The 20042-nt window shown below is 41.6% G+C and overlaps 2 protein-coding genes across 26 annotated transcripts in view; one reads left to right on the forward strand and one right to left on the reverse strand.

Moving 5' to 3' along the window:
* The window catches only part of RIMS2 (regulating synaptic membrane exocytosis 2), a 446716-nt gene extending 431335 nt beyond the window's left edge, over positions 1-15381 (reverse strand). For all 25 annotated transcript variants that reach the window (XM_063389634.1, XM_063389477.1, XM_063389557.1 and 22 more), the window contains exon 1: positions 15212-15381. In XM_063389634.1, coding sequence (XP_063245704.1) covers positions 15212-15381 — 170 coding nt within the window. The remainder of the gene's footprint in view (positions 1-15211) is intronic.
* A 1001-nt stretch (positions 15382-16382) lies between these two features.
* Positions 16383-18988, forward strand: LOC134562025 (basic salivary proline-rich protein 2-like). Its single transcript, XM_063419468.1, has 2 exons — positions 16383-16925; positions 17866-18988. Exon 1 carries the CDS (start codon positions 16390-16392, stop codon positions 16777-16779), a length of 390 nt encoding a protein of 129 aa, XP_063275538.1. The 5' UTR covers positions 16383-16389; the 3' UTR covers positions 16780-16925; positions 17866-18988.
* Positions 18989-20042: the final 1054 nt, after the last annotated feature.

The following is a 20042-nucleotide window of genomic DNA, read 5'->3' on the forward strand; positions in this document are numbered from 1 at the left end:
ATGTCCTTCTAAATATAGCATTGCTTAAAAATAAGAATGCTAGGTAGGCATTCAGAAAATTGCTACTAGCCTGGCAATATTTTTAATTGTTATATTTCTCAATCTTTTTAAAAAACATTCAATTAAGTCAATGAGGCTACATATCAAATGCACAAGTCTGCAAGCCTGTAACTTAGGAGAATCAATTACTTTTATTGTAATTATTAAAAAAAATTAAATGCTTTGATGCAAGGTCTATCTTTTTCTTATGTGTTTGCATAGACATATGACATAGACAAAATGTGAATTTATCATAGCAATGATAAGTTCACATTTTGTATTTCTCTATGTAATCTTAAAAACATTCAGTAGTTAATGAATTCATGACCCTAGCATATTGAAACTCAATCATAATTTTTGTCATCTACAAGATCTCTATTTAAAATTATGTTTCAGTAACAGATTAATTAGAACAAAACTATTTGTGTGTCGTCTTTTCAAAAATATTGGTGTAGCCTATATTTCAAGCAAATTGCAAACAAACTTAGAGCCAAAGCCATCACACAGTTAAAAAATCAGATCTTCCCATACGCAATCTGAAATACTAGGGGTGAAGCAGCTCTCCCATTATTTTACACAACAAAAGGACTGTCCAGTCACCTGTGAAAATACAAGTGCAAGTGTGTGCAGCAATTAAAACTAGAGCCTTTGGTACACACCTTTCATTATTTATGTCCCAGATCATATTGGAAAATGCAACAGCTTTACAGAGTTCATTCACTTAACCAGAGTCATCTGAGGTATTTCATCTCTCCTTTCTGTCTTCCTTCTATGAGCTGAACTAACTATGTCTGAAAATCAGAGCTTTAAAAGTGTTATAGAAGAAAACCTGCTGTTTGATATGGAGACACAAAACCTAGTTCTACCAAAAAGTAACAACAACTCCAGTTATTCAGCAGGAAAATTTTACAAGTATTTTCTTTTTCTTCACCAAAAATACTCTGAACACTAATTTTGGTGGCACTGATTCATAGACCTTAAACAGCAACTTCAAAATCAGAAATTAGTTTGTACATCTTTGACTGCTGGTTTTCTCAGTGACTGCAACACAACCAGTCTTTGCAGACTGTGGAAATAAATGGTGGAATAATTCCATTGCTCTCAGAGTCTCCAAAAGTACTGTAGCTAATCTCTCCCAGCCCCTCAGTCGTGCTAGCTCAGCATTTTGTAGGACTGTACAGTAAATCAGATGAGTTCCTTTCTGTAGCTTAAAAAGATTCTCTGCCAAAGTGATGAAGGGGGAAATATTTTTTCATTACCTTATCCAGCCTGAAACAGCGTCAGTAGACAGTTCAACAGACACTTGCACCAGGGCCATGATGGAGCCAGGGAGGCAGGAAGGAGCAGCTGGGCTGGCAATGGAGCTGTGGGTGCTGCACTGACAGCATGGAACAGCCTGGGGCTCTGGAGCTGAATTTAGCCTCTCAGATCTGCCTTCTGGAGAAGCCTCTCTTTTTCTTACTGTATTGATTCCACAGGGACATAGGAAGAGTAGTATCTCTAGGCCTTTGCAAATATATTTGCTAAATAAATATTGTGGTGGATTAACCGTGGCTGGCTGCCAGACACCCAACAAGCCATTCTTTCATTCCCCTTCCTCAGCAGGACAGGGCAGAGAATATGATGGGAGAGCTCATCGGTCAAGATAAGGACAGAGAGACCACTCACCAGTTACCAGACTCCAATTTTGGAGGAATAATTCAAACTATTGCCACTTAACTACTGCCACAGGACAGGACAGTGGAAAAAAATCTGAAAATACTTTCCCCTCACTGCCTCGTCCTTCTTTCCAGGCTCAGCTTCACTTATGAACCTTCTACCTCCACACTTGGAGCAGTGCAGGTGGAGGGGGCAGGGACATTGTGGTCAGTTGGGAGCTCTTCATCTCTGTGACTCCTTTTTCCTCATACTTGTCCCCTCCTCCAATGTGGGGTCCTTCACATGGGATACAGTCCTTACTGAACTGCTACAACACGGTCCTTCCCATACCCTACAGTTCTCAAGAACTGCTCCAGGTCACTTCCACAGGGTGCAGTCCTTCAAGGACCATCCTGTTCCAGCATGGGGCCCCTGCAGAATCAGAAGTCTAGCCTGAAACCCTTCTCCAGTGCGGGTTTCTCTCTGCACGGGCTGCAGCACCTGCCAGGAGCCTGCTCCAGTGTGGGCTCTGCATGAGCTCCCAGCTTCATACAGGGGGCATCCACCTGCCCTGGCATGAGCTCCTCCACAGCCTGAGGGGCACACCGTGGTCTTCACCGTGGGCTGCAGGGCATTCTCTGCTCTGCTGCCCCTCCTTCCTCACTGACTTCGGCATCTTCAGGGCTGTTTCTCCCGTATTTTTCTCATTCCCTCTCTCTCACCACTGTTGCACAGGATTTTTTATCTTCTCTTACACATTATCCACAGAGATAATGTGTGACTATCCAGCAGTGTCACTGATGGACAATATAGCCAGTGGCAGATCCATTCTGGAGCAGGTGGAAATCAACTTTATCTGACATAAGGGGAGGTCATGGTGTCTTCTGCCACCCCTGCCCCTCCACCCCAACACCTGGACACGTAAATGCAGTACAAATACTTCCTTCACACCAAAGAAGAAGTGATACTATTTTTAGTTATGAGTCTAGTGAGTTACATGCTTCCATATAAGTTTTTATGTAAGTTTCCATTTATTATGGCCATATGAACTTAATTATGAATTAAAAGGCAAAGAATATTTGGGTTGGTGGGCATCTGCTCAATAACTCCTTTCCTTCCTTTGTTTCACACACTGAGAAAATTTTTGAAGAAAATCTATTAAACTGAAACTAAGGGTAGAATACATTTTGGTGATGTAATTACAGAAACTACTGTGCAGATGTTAAAACAGTCCCTAAAAAGATACTAATGATGTCCAAACATACTAAGCAATAGAAAGGCACAGCAGAGTTCTGGTATAAACCTCCTTCCATATCATAATACCATTCAGCAACTTTATAAATACTGAATAAAATATACTTATGTCCAAGACAGAAGATATTTAATGGCAATTTCCCTCTTTTAACACAAACCAACATCTTTCTTTTGGGTAGCTTTACTGAAAATCCAGCAGTTCCAATGGCAGGAAAGAGCTGTTTTAAAATAGGTCATCATGCTTAGTCTTATTCATGTTAGGACCAGCAGTCCCTTTGAAATACAAATTTTTTGTGGATTACTATAATAAAACACTCCTAAGCCCTTATCAAAGAAAAACCTTGTGGCTATGAAGAGTGACAAAACATATTATTAACTCTAAACTGCTTTTTCTTATTTAACCTAAAAAATAAAATTAGGAGTATATCATTAATTATTTCAATAATAACAAGAAAAATACACATCAGTGCTTTTACTTATTATAATGACAACGTGATCAATGCCTACTGAACTATGACTTAGTTTCCATAGTGAAACTCCAGAGTCAGTGAATGCTTTTTGATTATTAAAGTTTTATTGGGCAAAATTATAAATCTAAGCAAAGACAGTATTTTAACCCATATTCCTTTTAATAAACAAACTTCTTACTTGTAACTAACTGGTCTTACTTAATTAAGAAATAGTTATTTATATCTGAGACATTAAGTTAGGACACAGTGCTATCATGGACTAATTCTATAATTTTTATCACTCTGTGCAGAACAAATATGACCATTCATACTAAAAGTTTAAAATGTAACTAAATGTTTATTTTGTCTTTCTCCAAATAAAACCTTCTTCTATAAATGAGAATATCTGTGTAATAGAAAGCTTGGAATATATCTCAGACCAAATTTTAGACAAGAACACTGCAAATTCTGCAGAAGACAAGCTCATGTAAACTCCACAAAGTAGCTAAAACCATTTATCTTTCAACCATGTCTAAATAAACTCAAAATACATAAACGTACATTAGTGCTCAGCTATAGCACCTTAAATTTCCTTCAGCTTTGACCACCTGTATTTTCAGATATCAAGCAGACAGAATTCAAGGCTTTCAAATAACAAGAACTTTCTCTGTACTCTATCCTGAAAGCACCTTTTCTTGGCCCAGTGCCTTCACAGCATCCTCTACAGTAGTTTTTCAGATTAACCATAAACAGGGCAGGAAAAAAAATACATTTGGATTTTTGATGCATATTTTTAAGCTTGGAAGATAGTTTTTTGAAAGAAATAGGGATACTAGGTAAAAATACAGTTCTCTTCCAATCATATTGGTATTTTGCTTAACTTTAAAATCTGATGGAAACTTTGGTGAAGTTCCACAAAGGAATTAGAATTACTGCTTCAATTGAAATGTCTTCTGATGTAATATGTCTTGTGATGGAAGTAGTGTCCAAATATTTACCATTCACTTAAACTTAGCTCCTCAGACTTACTACTTATATATAAATCATACTATCATCAAAATATCAACAGGCATAACCCTACTACCAACCCAAAAAGCAAATACATTAATTAAAACCAGAACAAGCCATTTCATTCTATCCATAGAATAAAATTAAATTCTTAATTTAAATAGTTCATAGTGTTTACTGTGATATTTCATCACCTCATTACTGCAACATTACAAGTAGTTTGAAAAAAAAAGATTTTCCTGAAGATTTTAACTTTAGTAAAAAACATGTGTTTGATAAAAGCATAAACCTCAGCCTCCTACAAGTGACAGTGATGCTGTTTTTCTAGCTGTTAGATAATACATGGTTCAGCTGTCACTTACTGTGCAGCAGTCGGTTACACAGAATGAAGTGAATCGTAATCGCAGTGACTAGCCAAATTAATGAAAGCATGCTGAATCAAAACCCAGGCTCCCAAACTGCCTCAGGGCCTGACTCAGCAAAAATATATTTTATTTCAGTACCTTACAGCATATTCCATAGATACCTGTTTATCCAGACTTTCAAATCAAGGAAATGCTGAATTCAGAATGCTTAGCAGGACAACAGTATGTTTTTAACAGACTACCATCAAAAGTGACCTATCAGTTTGTAAATACACAGTAGCTGAACAAATACCACTAAAATAATACATAGCAAAAGAGAGATGGTGTGTAAGTTAAGAAAAGAAACTGTCAAACTGAGTTTATAGAGCTTTCTTTGGGTCTTAATGCTACATTGTTTTAAGCCTACAAGTAGTAGACAAATCCTGTTTGTGACTTCCCATCTAGCAATCTGATTTGTTTCATCTGTGAGATTCTACCTTAAAATATCTGCTAGTCATTCTTATTGGGGAATGGCATAGAAAGGTTTTCTTTGCAATGTTCTTTTGATGATGGACATGCTTAATCCCACATGCTGGAAAGATTTTATATTCCAAGGTCTTCTTTTAGATCTCATTCTTCAAAGGCTTTCTGAATTCAGCATAAAAAATATACCGAAACCTAAGAATAACCATGGACTAGAAGGGAAGCATACTCAGGTTCCCAGCAGTGAGTCTCAAATAGTAAGGTCATGGATAAATGAGCATATGCTAATTAATAATTGATAGAAATATAAGCAAAATATGCAGATTGACAAACAGCTTCTAGGGAACCATAAACATCAGCAGGGAAAGTGTCCACAGCATTCTCATAGGATCTAAGAGTGAAGAGTTACTCTCAAAGGCAGAACTCTGCAGGGCAGACTCAACTTACCTAGTTCCAGAAGTCTGTGAACAAGACCTCTACGCCTGACATATTCACTCTATCTTCTTTCTAAGTCCACAGCCAGAAATAGGCTCTGCAATTCGTCTGGCCTATTCGAAATGTCTAATTTAAGATGAGATAGATCACATCCTAAAAGCACCTCTTTATTTCCAATTGCTTCAAACTGAACCTAAGTGATTTCAGATATGGATGTCTTCCTCTGTAGGTATTCAAATCTGGTCAGAAGAATCCCAAAGAATTTTGGGCTCAAATAGCATAATCCAGGCTCTAAATGATGTAATGTGGGAATTAAAAAGATGCCAAAACTGAGGCAATGATTTTCATTAATCAAATAGTTTTATGAGTGCTGGACATACAAAAATCTGATTTTGTGAAAACTCACATGATGGACTTATATTGATGTCAATGTTGGTTCTCCCCTATAAGAACTGCTTGGACTGTAAAATGGTGTGAGCTTTTCAATCAGGAATGTCGACAATGTGGACAATCACTTGCACTACCCATCTTCTTATTTTCAATTAAACCCCTAGTAATTATGTCTTTTTGGGACCTCAAATTTGCATCAAATTTTTTCTATGTCAACGAATATCTTGTATCTACTGACTAAATATGGCAGCAGATGGAAGGAACCCCTTCCCTTACAATAATATAGCATTTGTATATTTCCAAGTTGGTGAAAGACCTCCTTTATCAGGAAGAGATTTGAACACAGCTCTCTCTTCCCAAGTGAATAAGTTATGGGTAAAACTGTAAAGGTTTATTCTGCATTCTAAAAATGAAGGCATACAATTGTGTGGCCAGGAATACAAATGTATGGACAGGCAAAAGAAAGTCAAAATATCTCTGTTATTAGGACACTCTGTCTAGAGGCAAGTCCTCAATCTTGCTCCAAGGGCTGTTGTGCATTTTATTTAGGTACTTGAATGCAAAATTCATTAGAGGCATCTGACAGAATACAACTCAATGGCACTAAAGACAAATACTGCAAAGCTGAGGTGTTCAAATTCAAAATACAAAATGAGGAATTATTGATTCAACAAGAGTTCTGCAGAAAAGCAGGGTGAAGGGACAGTAGATCACAAGCTGACCATGAATCCATAAGTGCTTTATCACAACAAAAACCCAAAACACGTGATACTGTCCATACAAGGAAAGAGTTCTGTGCAAGACAGTTCTATCCTCATGCTCTCCCCACACAGTTTTGGAATATGTGTCTGGGTTTGAACACTTTATTAAAGAAAAAAAATCAGTCAAAAAGTATATATAAAGACCAGCAGCAAGAATGGTCAGAAGTCTAGAAAATAAGACTTGTTGAATCCACAGAAAGCAGTGATGAGAATATACAGGAGGAGATATGATATCATTGGCGAAATACATATAAAACAGAAAAATAACAGACTGCATTGTGTTTCCATTGTGGACAGAATAAGTAGCAAATGGAGGAAAGAGACTTAGATTTAAGAGTAAGGGGCAAAATCTAGTGGTAAGGATAAGGTCTTTGAGTAACTGAGACAAATTATCTAGAGAATTCAAGGAATCTCCATCCCTGGTTGAGTCAGTAGTGGAGTATTGTTCTCACACCTTTCACTAGTGAACTATCACTTGAAAAATTTTAAAATTTTCGTACTGTATATAAGAGCTTTACCCTAAGATCTTCTTGGCCCACTCTTCACTTTCTGCTGCATAGACAACACAGCTCTTGCAGAGATCATTAGCTTGAATTCAGTGGACTGTCTGCCACGTGCCCTTGCCTGGGCCAGGAAGGCTATTTATTTCACTGGCTGGGGGGTCTCACGATTGCAAATCACTAGTTTAGACAAGTGTCAGAAACTGCTGTCTTAAGAGCTGGTCATGCCTTGAGGCAAAGGATGAACTGGAAGACTTGTTGAGGTTGTAACCAGTAATGTTTTCTATTATTCTGTGTGTTCTCTGGGCTTTAAACAGCTTTAAAATCATTTCTTCTCATTCATCCTTTTTGTAATCAGAAAAATGTATAAAGGCACCAAGAGTTAGATAAACACTATATGGAAAAAGATTTCTTGCTAACACACTGGAGTACACATTTCTGAAAAGTAATACGAAAGATAGTTGTAAACCATTTTCCAAAACAGGTTAACTGCTTCTAACTCACAATTTCATTTAAAGGTGAAAACATTTTATGTCCTTCATATGCTTAAGATAGTACAAATTCTAGAGGAAGTCTGCCCTCAAAAATACACAGAACCAAAATGCCATGTTATATCAAATACCTAGCAAGGTTATGACCTGTGAAATATTCTGCATACAAATGCAATATTATATTTGCTATAGGAAACGATTCACCTTAAAAATATTAATGTCAAATAAAGAATAGGTCATCAGGAAGTATTTAAGCAACCTCATATGAGATTTAAGAAGGAAGAACCAGCCCCATAGAGACAGTAAACAAAGAAAATAATAGGTTTTATGTGCTATTTAAAGTTTAAAGATTTTCTTATGAATTCTCTAAATAGAAGCACTCAGACCTGTTTGAAACACAAGTCCAACTCCTGCTAACTCCTGCTACAACAAACAGGATATCTCATGATATTTTCAATTAAAAAGTTCAAAGTTTAAATCAAAGATATTCTTCATGACCTCACATCAAAACTGAGAAACTCCTAAAGATATAGATACATAAAGTCAATTATTATGACTATTACTTTTACTCTATCAAAATGCATGTTTGATTTCTTTATCAAAACATAACTGAGACCATTCTGCAAGCATATAATGCTCTGACAGCTGATACTTAAATTCAAGACTATAAAAACACTGTCTTCCACTTTCAATGACAGAAAACAGCAGAAATGGCTTTGAACTCTTACTCTCCAAAAATTACGTGTATTTACTTCTTATACGCACTGCTATTCCCCTATCCAATCTCTTACTGTTACATCAACTCTCACAGTTTCAGTCCTTAGTGACCTCTTTGCAGCTTCAAGATCACAGCTTGGAGAAACTACATGAGGACAGTCACCACGGTACCACGCAGAAGCAGGTTCAGCACAGCACCGACTTTGCAATGTTACTGTGTCACCTGAAGTAAAACTCCTGAGGTAAAGTTGTTGGAGTTTACTGAGTTTACAAATGCACTACCAGATTTGGTGTAAACTGCTTTTATTAATATACTATAACATACCCTCAACAGATTACTCCAAGAATGTAACAGTTCTTTCTGTTACACCATGTAATCCTGCAAAAGAGATCTAAACTCAGTAAGCAATGAAAACAATACTGGTCGATATGAACTTCACATTTATAATACAAATTACTTTGTCTGAACAATGACTGCTTTTGAATGCCATTTTTAGACAATTAGTATTTCAAGAGACTCCTCCTGCTTATGAGTTTAAATTAAAAGAAAGACTTGCCCACTCCTAGAGAGATTAGCTTGTCTAAGGTAAATTGTAGCTAATAACCTTGATATAGTAAGACATTATTAAAACAGCCCATGTGATCTAAACTTAAAAGATCATTCCCACCTCATAGCTCATTGTTAATGTATAACATCTGTTGCAGTGAAACAGGTATAGATGAGATCATTACTCATCACTTTGTGTGTTCTTGGGGTTTTATTTCCCCAAGTTTCTGTAAAAATGCATCCATCATCAGTGAAGACGTTGGGGGGAAATGAAAAATCACACCAAAATAATCCTTCTTAGAAAAGGTTGGCCTAATGGTCTTAGAAACTGTCCTAGCATTCTGACTGACCGTAAATATGATAACAAAACTTGAAGGAAGCCACTAAAATGAAAGAGAGGTGACATTAAGCTGAAGAAAATCTCATTCCACTGGATTAAAATTCCAAGTTCAAACTATTATTTACTTTTTCCTCCTTATTATGGAACTTTGAATATGTTACAAGTATTTTAGAACTTTAAAACCAGGCGGGTAAAAACACATTTTATACCAGTTCTGCAGTAACCTATCACTACTGTGACATTTACAATATACACACTAATTAGCCATTGGTTCAATGGAAAAATCAATTATTTGACATTCTGTTATTTAGATGTTATTCAGCTCAGAGATGCGTGCAGACAAAAGCCAGAACGGACCATTCAGTCCCCTAACCTCAGCTCCGGAGACCACTGCATTTCACCCAGTCACTGCTTTCTAGGATACAGTCCCAGCACCTTTAAAATTACAATCTCCACTCCCCTTTTAAGACGTAAAATTAAATGGGTTTTTTCTGGATTTTTTCCAAGAAGTGCAGAAAGATACTTATTTGACAAGATTACAGAAAGCACATACTATCTGGTGTTGAATGTCTATTTGTTAACTAAAGTCTTTTTTACTATTTCTCAGCCCCCTATGATGTCAAGCCCTTCTATATCCAACTGATCCAACTTGTACTTCCTGAATGCGGGAACATCAGCACTACTGCAGTCTTCTAAAACTCTACTCAACACAAACATTATCAGGCCAAATAATTAGTGTAACTGCCACTTGGTATAATCTCCAAATATATTCTGCTTAGTCACTAAGAGGAAGTACTACTTTAATCATTTGTAGACAGTGTCTAAAAGTGTGCTAGATTCTTTAGAGAACAATTTTAAATAGTGAGTCTTCTTGAAGAGCAAATGGTACAAGTCATAACAACCTGACAAGCATAAGTACAATCTACAGTATAAAATGTCTAAGCATGGAAGGAGCAAGGAATAATGAAAATTTTGAGAGAGACCAAAAAGCAGCACAAATTGTTAAAACAAAAGAAGGGGGAGATGATAAAGAATATTACAAGGGAGCAGAATGAGGTGGTAGGAAGGGAAGAAGACATGACAGGGCAGGAAAGTGGGCAAGTATTCTCCTCAACTATATACATATATTTGTGTAATTTCCACTATCACTTATTTTATGCTGCATAAAGTTATTACTGTTAAAGTCACTTGGACCATATTTTATTTTATAATGCCTAGAAACGAGAGCAAAATTATGAGTGGTAGCAATGAACTGTTCCAATCAGCACACCAAACTCAGACAAAATGCTGTGCAAAATTATGGAAGCATGACTTAACTAACATTGCCTGGAGTCCTAGTTTACTTTTTAGTCAAAAGCATATCTTTTTGCCTTACTCTATAAACTTTAGGAGTGCCTATGCATATCTCCATTTTCCAAAAGCAAAATCAATAGGCACCACATATATATCTCTTTCTTCTCTCCAGCCCTGAAATCCAAATCCAAAACATACAATGCTTTTAAGACAGTGCAAATCAGAGCTGATTATTTATGAGGTAGGATAATTATTTATAAAACAGTACAATAGCTTTGTGAGTCTGATATTTACACTTCTGTGAGTCATGGCCATGAATTTATTGCTTCCTCTTCCCCAGGTGAGCATTCTGCCCCACACCTCACTCACAGTGTCATACAGAGCAGACACAGCCCAGCTTCCTTAAGTTATGCTTGTCAGAGATTTTGTCTCATTCGGTGTGCTCCCCCATTTTTAACATGTCTGTGCAATCACTATCACAGTAACTGAGCCTGCAGTCAGTTGTACCTTCCTAAAACTCACTCTGGACTTGACAGTGATGGTTCACAGAGAGCCACCATCCTCTAGCTAGCCCACTATGTTTCCACCTTTCTTGTCCCCTTAGGTAAATCAGCTGACAAAGCCACAAACTTTTAAAAGAAATCTCTTATAAGGACCTCATGGTAAACCTGTGATGCTTTGCAAATATGTGAAAAGTTGGATGATTTCATAACAGAATTTCTCTTGGGAAAATTTGTCTACTACTGGGCCAATCTCTCCATACCCATGAAAAGTTGAAATACAAGTCTTTTCAGAGATATGAGTTTGACTTTATAAGGACAGCATTTTATCTTTAGATTTGCTCAGCAAAGCCCAATTTGTTTCCAGCAAAGGAGCTGGAAACTCATGATATTTCGAGTAGGAAAGTGTCGATGCACATCACACAGACTGAAACAGAAGTCTTAATAAATAATGGCAGCATCCTAACATCTCCTGTATTTTTTTCTTATGTGCATTCTCTCAATACAGTTCTATGATACAGAAATAAAGTACAAATTAAAAGTAAGAAGGCACAAAACTGATCCCATAAATCAGTCTGTATGGAGATGTGTTATCTAAAAAGCTTACACACACAAAACCAGATTTTATAAGAGGGCAAATGTGCATAATTTAAAGAAAAAGTCTTCATGAAAAATTCTATCCTCTATCCAAGTCAGTAAAGTATCCACAAAGAAAAAGGTTGAAAATATGTAAATATTCTCTAAACAGCAAAGACTTACACCCAGAGTACAGACATAAATTCACTCTGTCACGCATTACGCATATAAAATGTTATGCAAAATATATATTCAATAACCTTGTCAAAAAGACACCTTCTTAGCACATAACATTCAAAACGCACTCCAAGGGCCCCTAAAATTCCAGAAGAGAGACAGTCAAAGCAGCAGAGTTTGCCATCCTTTTTAAAGCAGAAGCTCCACTTCAGGAGCACAGTGCACAACTGTAGCTCAGCGTATTTCACAGACTAAACCAGGCCAAAGGAGAGAGCAAATCTGGAAAGCTTCTGCTTTCCATGCCATCATGTTCCATCAAATGCTGGCAAGAATTCATGCTGACCTGATCACTGTTAGTTGCTACAGATTACAACTCAATACCATCTGTATTTCCTTTCCCCAAAAAGAGTAAAACAAGCATAAGGAGAAGTTATGTATCTATTTTAAATCCACACATATTTACCCCAGGGAGTGAAAGGAAAAGAATAAATAGTCCACATTACAGATGTGAGTCACACTACTTAATGCTCTTTTGGAAAATGTTCAAATAGTGATGGGCACAGCATAAGAATTTGAAAAACACAAGATAGAAATAGAATGGAGAAGGAAGTAGAGCCCAGAGACTAGTCATTCATACTGACACTCAATCACCATAAATTATATTTTAAAAAATAGAGGGAATACATGCTTGCTGCTTTCTTCAACATTTGAACAATTCTTGTGTTAATATCTCTAAATGTCAACTCTTGTTTTCAGGACCTTTTTTTTTTATCCTGCTATATTTCTCCATGGAATGAAATGACACAATTTTATTGCTGAGGCAAAAATACCTTCCACTTCAAAAGAAGCTTGCCTTCGAGGAGAATTACACTTGAACAAAGACTGCAGGATTTAGCTCTATATTTATCTCTATGCAATAACAGTTCATTCATATAAACATGGGGTTTTGGGTTTTTTTATTCTTTCTCTTCTTTTGACAGAAGGAAAATATTTGTCCAAAGAATTAAACTCAGTAATATCAACATAAAGATGGTGATATGACTTTGGTGGAGGGTTGTGCTTGATAAATCTGCAGCTATTTTTAGAATAAACATGTACCTGATGGTTCAAGGAGACACTTCATTTTAAGAAAAATTCAACTGATGAGTTATTCATCTAACACCAGCTCACTTCTCACTACCCTCTAAAATATTGTGGGCCATTTATTCAAATTCAGTTGACAACACTTTCCTAATAGCACTGCTTTCGACCCTCCTTTATGTATAAACTTTACACCACACCATCTCCCTTGCAGCTTACAGAGAACTCAAAAACACACTCTTAGTGAGACATAATAAGAAACTAAATGCCACATAAAGTTTATTTTAGATTTGATAAAAACTTTTTTTTACCCACTGTCTGCTTCCAAGAGTCTGAATATTACAAATGAAAAAAATTGTTTCATTTCTTAAGTTATTTTAACCTTACCATTACTTGAGAAGTTTATTCTTCACTTGCAAGCTTAACCATTCAAGCTATTATATTGATATTTTACTTTATATTTGATCATAAATAATTATTTGATCACAAGTAATTATTACAAGCAAAAGTTGACAGGAGCCTTCTTTAAAATTTTAATGCTATTATTATATTTTTAAAATGCAACCTTAATTCCTTGAATTCCTACAGCTTTCAACTTGAACTTCCATTTTTGTTAATGATTTTTAAGAGTGCAGAAATTTTAGACAAAAAATTGCATTTTTTTTGATATATCATGCAATTTAATAAAAGAAAGGAGTCTAAATTGTTTCAAAATAAAAGTATCAAAATAAAAATAGCAAACAAATTGTAGAGCAAGAGACTAAGATGTGGTGACAAAAGAAGGTATGGTACTTTATTTCCAGTGCTCACATTACGCTGACGTGCTTCAGAATGTTCATCCAACAAAAAACCTTTTTAAATAAACTTTGAAATGTTTTTAGGAGATCTCCTCAACAATTAGGAGCTGTCAAACAAATGATATTTGAAGTTTTTGGTATGAAGCTAAGAACAATGCAACGAATCTTGGAAACAGACTTCCAAAGTCAGCAGCTAAAGCTCAGAAGACAGCTTCCAGGCGCTGAGTTTGAAAGGCCAGCTGCAATTCACATGTCCGAGACACAATGCCAATCTTGATACAAAAAGAAAAAAGCTTAGAGCTTCAGCTTCACCACACTCATCAAAGTCATGTCCACGGTAGCAGTAGCTTTGCCTGTTTTTAAGCCACGAGAAGTCAGCATGGTGACTCCACCATGAAGGGAGAAGAGTTTTCTCTACTTTATTCAGTCGGACTAAGGAAGGGCGTGACTCACGCCGTGCATGGCAGCGGGACCCCCGCGCCTGCCAGGGGCCCGGTGTCCCGCCGGGAACGGGGCACAGCGCACGGGGAACGCTCCCGCTTCCCCGGGCCCCGCGCTCCTGCCCGGACACGGCCGCGGACAGCTCCCGGTGCTGAGCCGGGCAGGGCGGCCGCGGACAGCTCCCGGTGCTGAGCCGGGCAGGGCGGCCGCGGACAGCTCCCGGTGCTGAGCCGGGAGGCTGTGGACAGCTCCCGGTGCTGAGCTGGGCAGGGTGACTGAGTGCAGCCAGCTCCCTGTGCTCAGCCGGGTCGCTCCAGACAGCTCCCGGAGCCGGAGCCGCCCCACGGCCGCGCCGGGCAGGCGGAGGGCGTCCAGCTTTCCCCGGCGCCGGGGCTCACGCTTGGAAAGAGCAGCGGGGCGGGGGCGGGCGGCAGACACGTTGTCGGGGGAAGATGGCGGCTGTGGCAAACCCACCCAGCCAGGCGGCCAGAGCCCAGGCCCCGGCGGTGCCGCTCCGCCCGGCTGGGCCGCCGCGGCCAGCGCGGAGCCCGCCGCGCCCCCGGCACCGGGCCCGATGCTGCCGGTCCGCCCCCTCCGGCGGCGCCGACCGCCGCCCCGACCCACCCCCGTGCTCCCGATGGAACACGCCGGGTGAGGACGGCACCTGTGCGGCCATGTTGGGCGCCTGGTTCCCGCCGGCGCCGGGGCGTGCGAAGCCGGAGCCGCCCCGCGCAGCGCGACCAAGGCGGGCGCCGAGCTCTGCCCCGTCCCTGGCTGCACCCGCGGGTCCCTCCCGCCGTGCCCCACACTTGCCCGGCGCGGAGCACCCCTGCCCGCCCCCGGCCGCCCGACTCCTCTCTCCCGCCCTGGCCGTGCCATCCCCGGGGCCGGAGGAGAGACTTCCCCGGCCGAGGGCCCGGGAGGACGAGAAAGGGACGCGCCCGCCCTTACTTGAGCACGGATTGCTCCTTCTCCTCCTCTTTCTTCTGGCGGTCCATGACGGCCAGGATGATCTTCCGCTCTTCCTCCGTGAGGTGGCTGAGGTCCGGCATCTCGGGCTGCGGGGCCGGAGGAGGCTGAGGAGCGGCGGGGCCGCTCCGGGGCCCGGCGGGAGCCGACATGTTTGGTGGGAGCTGCCGCCGCCGCTACGAGAAGCGCTGCCCGAACTCCAGCAGCACCAGCGGGAGCGGCCGGCGCCGGGAGAAGCACATACAAATCAATACCCTGTAATCAACCGGCAGCCTAATGACGGCCCCGCCGGGGAGGGGCGGGGTGCCCGGCAGCCCCGACCTCGCACCCACCCGCCGGGCCGCCGGCGGCAGCGGGAGGACGGGGACGGAGGGGCCCCGGGGGGCGAGCAGGGGGAGCGGGGAGGGGAGAGGGCAGCTCCGGGAGAGGAAGGGTCGGGGGCGGGGTGGAGAGGGAGAGGGGAGAGGGCAGGATTAGCCGCGGGAGCGCTGTGGTTTGGGTGCGAGCGAGATTATCCCAGCCCCGAGCGCGCGGCGGGGAGAGGGGGGACGGAGCGAGCGTCGGGGGGTCAGGAGACGGGGGCAGCGGCTGCCGGGGGGGGTTAGGGGGGCGCCGTGCGAGAGTGGAGCCCCGGCGCCCCGGGGCGCGCAGCGGGGAAAGCCCCAGCGGGCGAGCGCCAGTCCCGGCCGCCGGCCGCGGCTCATAATTCCTCGCCGCCGTCCGTGGAAGGGGCCGCGGGGCGCCGCGCTCGCCTCCCGCCGCCGCCGCCTCCCGCCGCTCCTCTGCCGGACCGCGCCGCTTCCTGCCGCCGCCTCGCTTGGCTGGTGCCCTCTCGGCTGCGGGATGAAGTCCGCCTAACCCATGGCATGGCGGAGAGCCGGAGTCACGGGAGGGGGCTCCGCATCGCCCCGCTGCCTCCCTCTCCTGAGCCGAGCGGCGCGGGGCGATGCGGGGCCCGGCTGCCGCCCCTAGCGGCGCCGCGCGGGCTGGCGGCGGGGGGCGGCGGGCGGCAGCTGCCCTTATTTATTTATTTATCCCCGCACAAAAAATGGACGCGATAAAAATCACGCGAGGAAGGACAAGGAGGAGCCAAGGCGCCGGCGACGCGCTGGGAGGACCGAGCCCGGCGGCCGCGGGGGGGCAAGGGGGAGGGCGGGGAGATGCTGCGCGGCGCCGCTCCGCGTCTCCCGCCGCTCCCGCCGCTCCTGCCTCCCCCAGGGCCGCCGGAGAGGGGCACCCGCTCGGCGGGGCCGGTCCCCGAGCGCAGCCCTAGGGAGGAGGATCCGCCGGCCCCGGGAGGAGGAGATGGAGGCAGCGGGAAAGGCGAGGGGGAAGCCGGCCGGGAGGGCGACAGAGCACCCTTATCCCCGTCCCCTGGTAGGCCCCACGGCACGGTCCGCAGTTCGGGCAGAGAACCGCAGAGCAACATCGAGGGAGCCGCGGGGTGTGCGCCGGGCCAGCCTCCGGTTCCCCCGAGCCGGGAGCGGCATCGCTGTTCAGCCGAGCGAACCCAGCCCAACAGAGCTGCTGCTCCACGAGCGCCCACGTAAGGTCCTGCCGGAGTGTCCTTCACCTTCAAAGTGTGACATCTACCCCAGCCTCTGTCTGGACAGATTACTGTAACCCAGAAGAGCAAGAATGTGACACCCATGAAAGAAGCTTGGAGAAGAAAGTCCTCCTCCCACATGGGCACCAGGTACTGGTGAAAGAAACCTCTCAAAACTCTTTTGCTACCTCTAAATCCCCCACGTGAGCAGTCATTTTGTGGCAAGAAATAATTTCTGGAAAAAGTTGCCTACAGTACCCAAAATGCCATTCAGACCAAATAAATGGGAAATATCCTATCCAAGAATGCCAAAGAAACAATTCAATCCAAATCTGTATGGTTTTACTCTGTAAGAGACAGTAGAGTTCTGCTTGCTGTTCTCTCATTTTGTGAGACACAACATCAGTGCTGGATAACATCAAAGTGTATGCAGCAATAATAAAGTAATTTTAAAAGGTTTAATTTGAGCAGTTTGAAATCTCATCCCAGCTCATACGGTCTTGGAGCTGGTGCTATTTGCAATCTGCCATGACATCAATTTATAACCAGGTGCAAAGACATGGGGAAAAAAGTCATCTTCCAGAACCTATCATGGTCCTCATTAGCTGTATTTCCATAGATAATAAATTCTAGGATGCAGCTCCATAGACTAAATAGAGTTCTGCCTGTGGTATTGGTGAAGGCACCATTCCTTTGTGGAAACAAATTCCAGTATGAGGAACATATTGTCAGAAGGACATGAGAGGTTTGCTGTTGTAAAGCAGGTCTTAACAATAATCTCTACCTATTTTCAGGCACAAATATTCATGGAATTTTATTTTTTTCCAAGAGATGTCACTGGCATCCTTAGCTAAAGGAGACTGTTCCATTTCTTGATGTAAAATTCCGCATAATAGACCCTTTGTTAAAAACCATAAACCAATGTGTAAGACACTGACCTTATTATATTTAATCAGATATCCTTGTAAAATAAACTGTACGATTTTTCATTCAGCCCTGAAAGTATTCTGCTCTTCCAGTTCACATCACCTTCACCTTTCGGACTGGACGGCAGCCAGCTGGCTCTCACTGAATTCCTTGTTTCTTCCAGGCACTAGATAAATCTGGCAGCGAAGTCAAAAAGAAGAGGAAATGTAGAACCATGTGTCATCAGATTACTGAAGATAGTACGTTCTTTATCAATCTATGAATGTTGAATGGAAGAATTAACTGTACAGAAGCCTTTGGAAAATACATTTTATCCCAGGGAAGTGAAGAACGAGACAAATCACTCAATCATTTCTAAGAATGATTACAAAGAACCAGACCAATTGAAAGTAGTCACTCCTCCTGTCAGGTTATACAGTTGGCTCAAGAATATTTCATGCCATGCCTCAATCATAAACACAAGCAGTATTTGGGCTGTAGTTTTGTTGCAAGACATCACTACAGTTTTTTGTGCATTGCTTCATTCATCTGAGATTCTTTCCAATGGATATTTACCTTTGAACTCTCTGGATTTACAGTGCCTGCTTCATTTCAATGCACCTGCGATTTTTCATCCACAAATTACAAATACTTGCTCACAGCAGAATTTCAAGAGCTTTCTTTTCTTCTTGGTATTTGCCCTGTTTCCAGTAAATCCCCTACCATTACATGGGTAACTGTAAACAAACACAGGGACAGGAACTGTAATCCTCATATGTTATCTAGCTATTTGTTTTGAAAAAAGAGAGCAGATTCAGGACGGAAGACATCCTGTCTTGATGACAATATAAAAATGGTTCAACTTGACCTTTCCAAGCTTCTACCTTGCTTTCTCACCATCAGTTCCACCTATCATTCCACAGATTTTTCTGCAATTAAAAACAAACATTATTTGTTCATGTTCTTGTCAGCCTGAACAGAATTGTCTCATGTTGTTGCTGTTATTTACATTACCCAGGTGACATATTGATGAAAACATACTCACAGCACAGACTCCTCTACCCACTCCAGCGTAATGGGACCAACAGTAGTCTATAATCAACCAAGAAATGATCATACTATCATGTAGTATGATTATTTACAAAAGTTATTTTTAAGGAGCATTCACTTTTAACTCTGTCCTTCCTGTTCATGTGTCTCCTGGTACCAGCCCTTCCTGTTCTTTTGTGTTCTCATTCTGAACTCAATACCACCCTCCAAAAAAACAGATTACCATTCCTGGTTTACAGTCTTATGCTGAAATTGTTCTTCACTGCAAAATCTGTAAATGAAAATTCACTCTAATTGTATATCAAAGGCATGTGATACTTTCTTTTGGTGGCTTCTGTAAGTCATCTAAAGGTACTGACACCAGCAGAGTTATTAATATAATTTTTCTGATACCCTTTTTTTATCTGTTCCTTTTCAGTTCTGCTAGACATGACGGGTTCCCAAGGAAACAGTGATATTGTAGCCTAGTTTTATATATCACCACAAAATGTCTTTCACTAAGGGTCTCATTATACTTACTCCCATTTCCTTCCTCATAGCAGCTACAAGAGTAAATGAGTTGGTAGATTCATTGTTTAAGCACATCAAGTATGTCTTCTCTGAAAAGAAAATGCTAACATCTGCTTTATAATGTTTTGTATAAGCGAAAAAAATCAGTGTAACTGATTATTTGTTATTTCTGCCCCAATCTGAAACTCAGAAAACATTTTTATGTAGTGACATGAAGGGAACTTGAAAGTATTCTGCTATGGATCAGTGAATGGAGGAAATTCAAAACATATTCTTGGTTGAAAATGACCAGTACTCAGACTCTCAGTGGATTAAATTGGATGTATAGCCAGTAAGAAATGTATCCTGCAGGACAGTTCATGAAAGCAATCTGCAAGGGACTCCTCAAATTCCCACAGAGGAAGGCAAAACTACAGTGCAACGAATTGTGTTTTCCAGGTCCTGTACTAAGTGCTATCCAGCCATCATGGGCTGGTTTTTTGGTGCAGTCTTGGATCTTTCCCAGCTTTCTCCTGTCTAAATTGAGGAAACATATTATATAATGTCACCAACTTGTCATTTGATTGCTTTTAGGACGATTTTCTACTCTCTATGAAACATTTTATGCTCCAAGCAAATTTCTATTAGTTGGATACTTCCCCACAAGTAATTTGAACAATGCTAGATATTTATAAGTTAGATTTTTTGTTAGTCTCATTCTATATAAAAGAGGGTCATCCATAGTATACACAGTACTGACCATAACCAACTACATTCAGTGAAATAGTTCCTCTCAGTTTCATTGGTGTTAAGGATCTGTCT

The sequence above is a fragment of the Prinia subflava genome, chromosome 1, assembly GCF_021018805.1.
Source record: "Prinia subflava isolate CZ2003 ecotype Zambia chromosome 1, Cam_Psub_1.2, whole genome shotgun sequence".
Taxonomy (NCBI): Eukaryota; Metazoa; Chordata; class Aves; order Passeriformes; family Cisticolidae; genus Prinia; species Prinia subflava.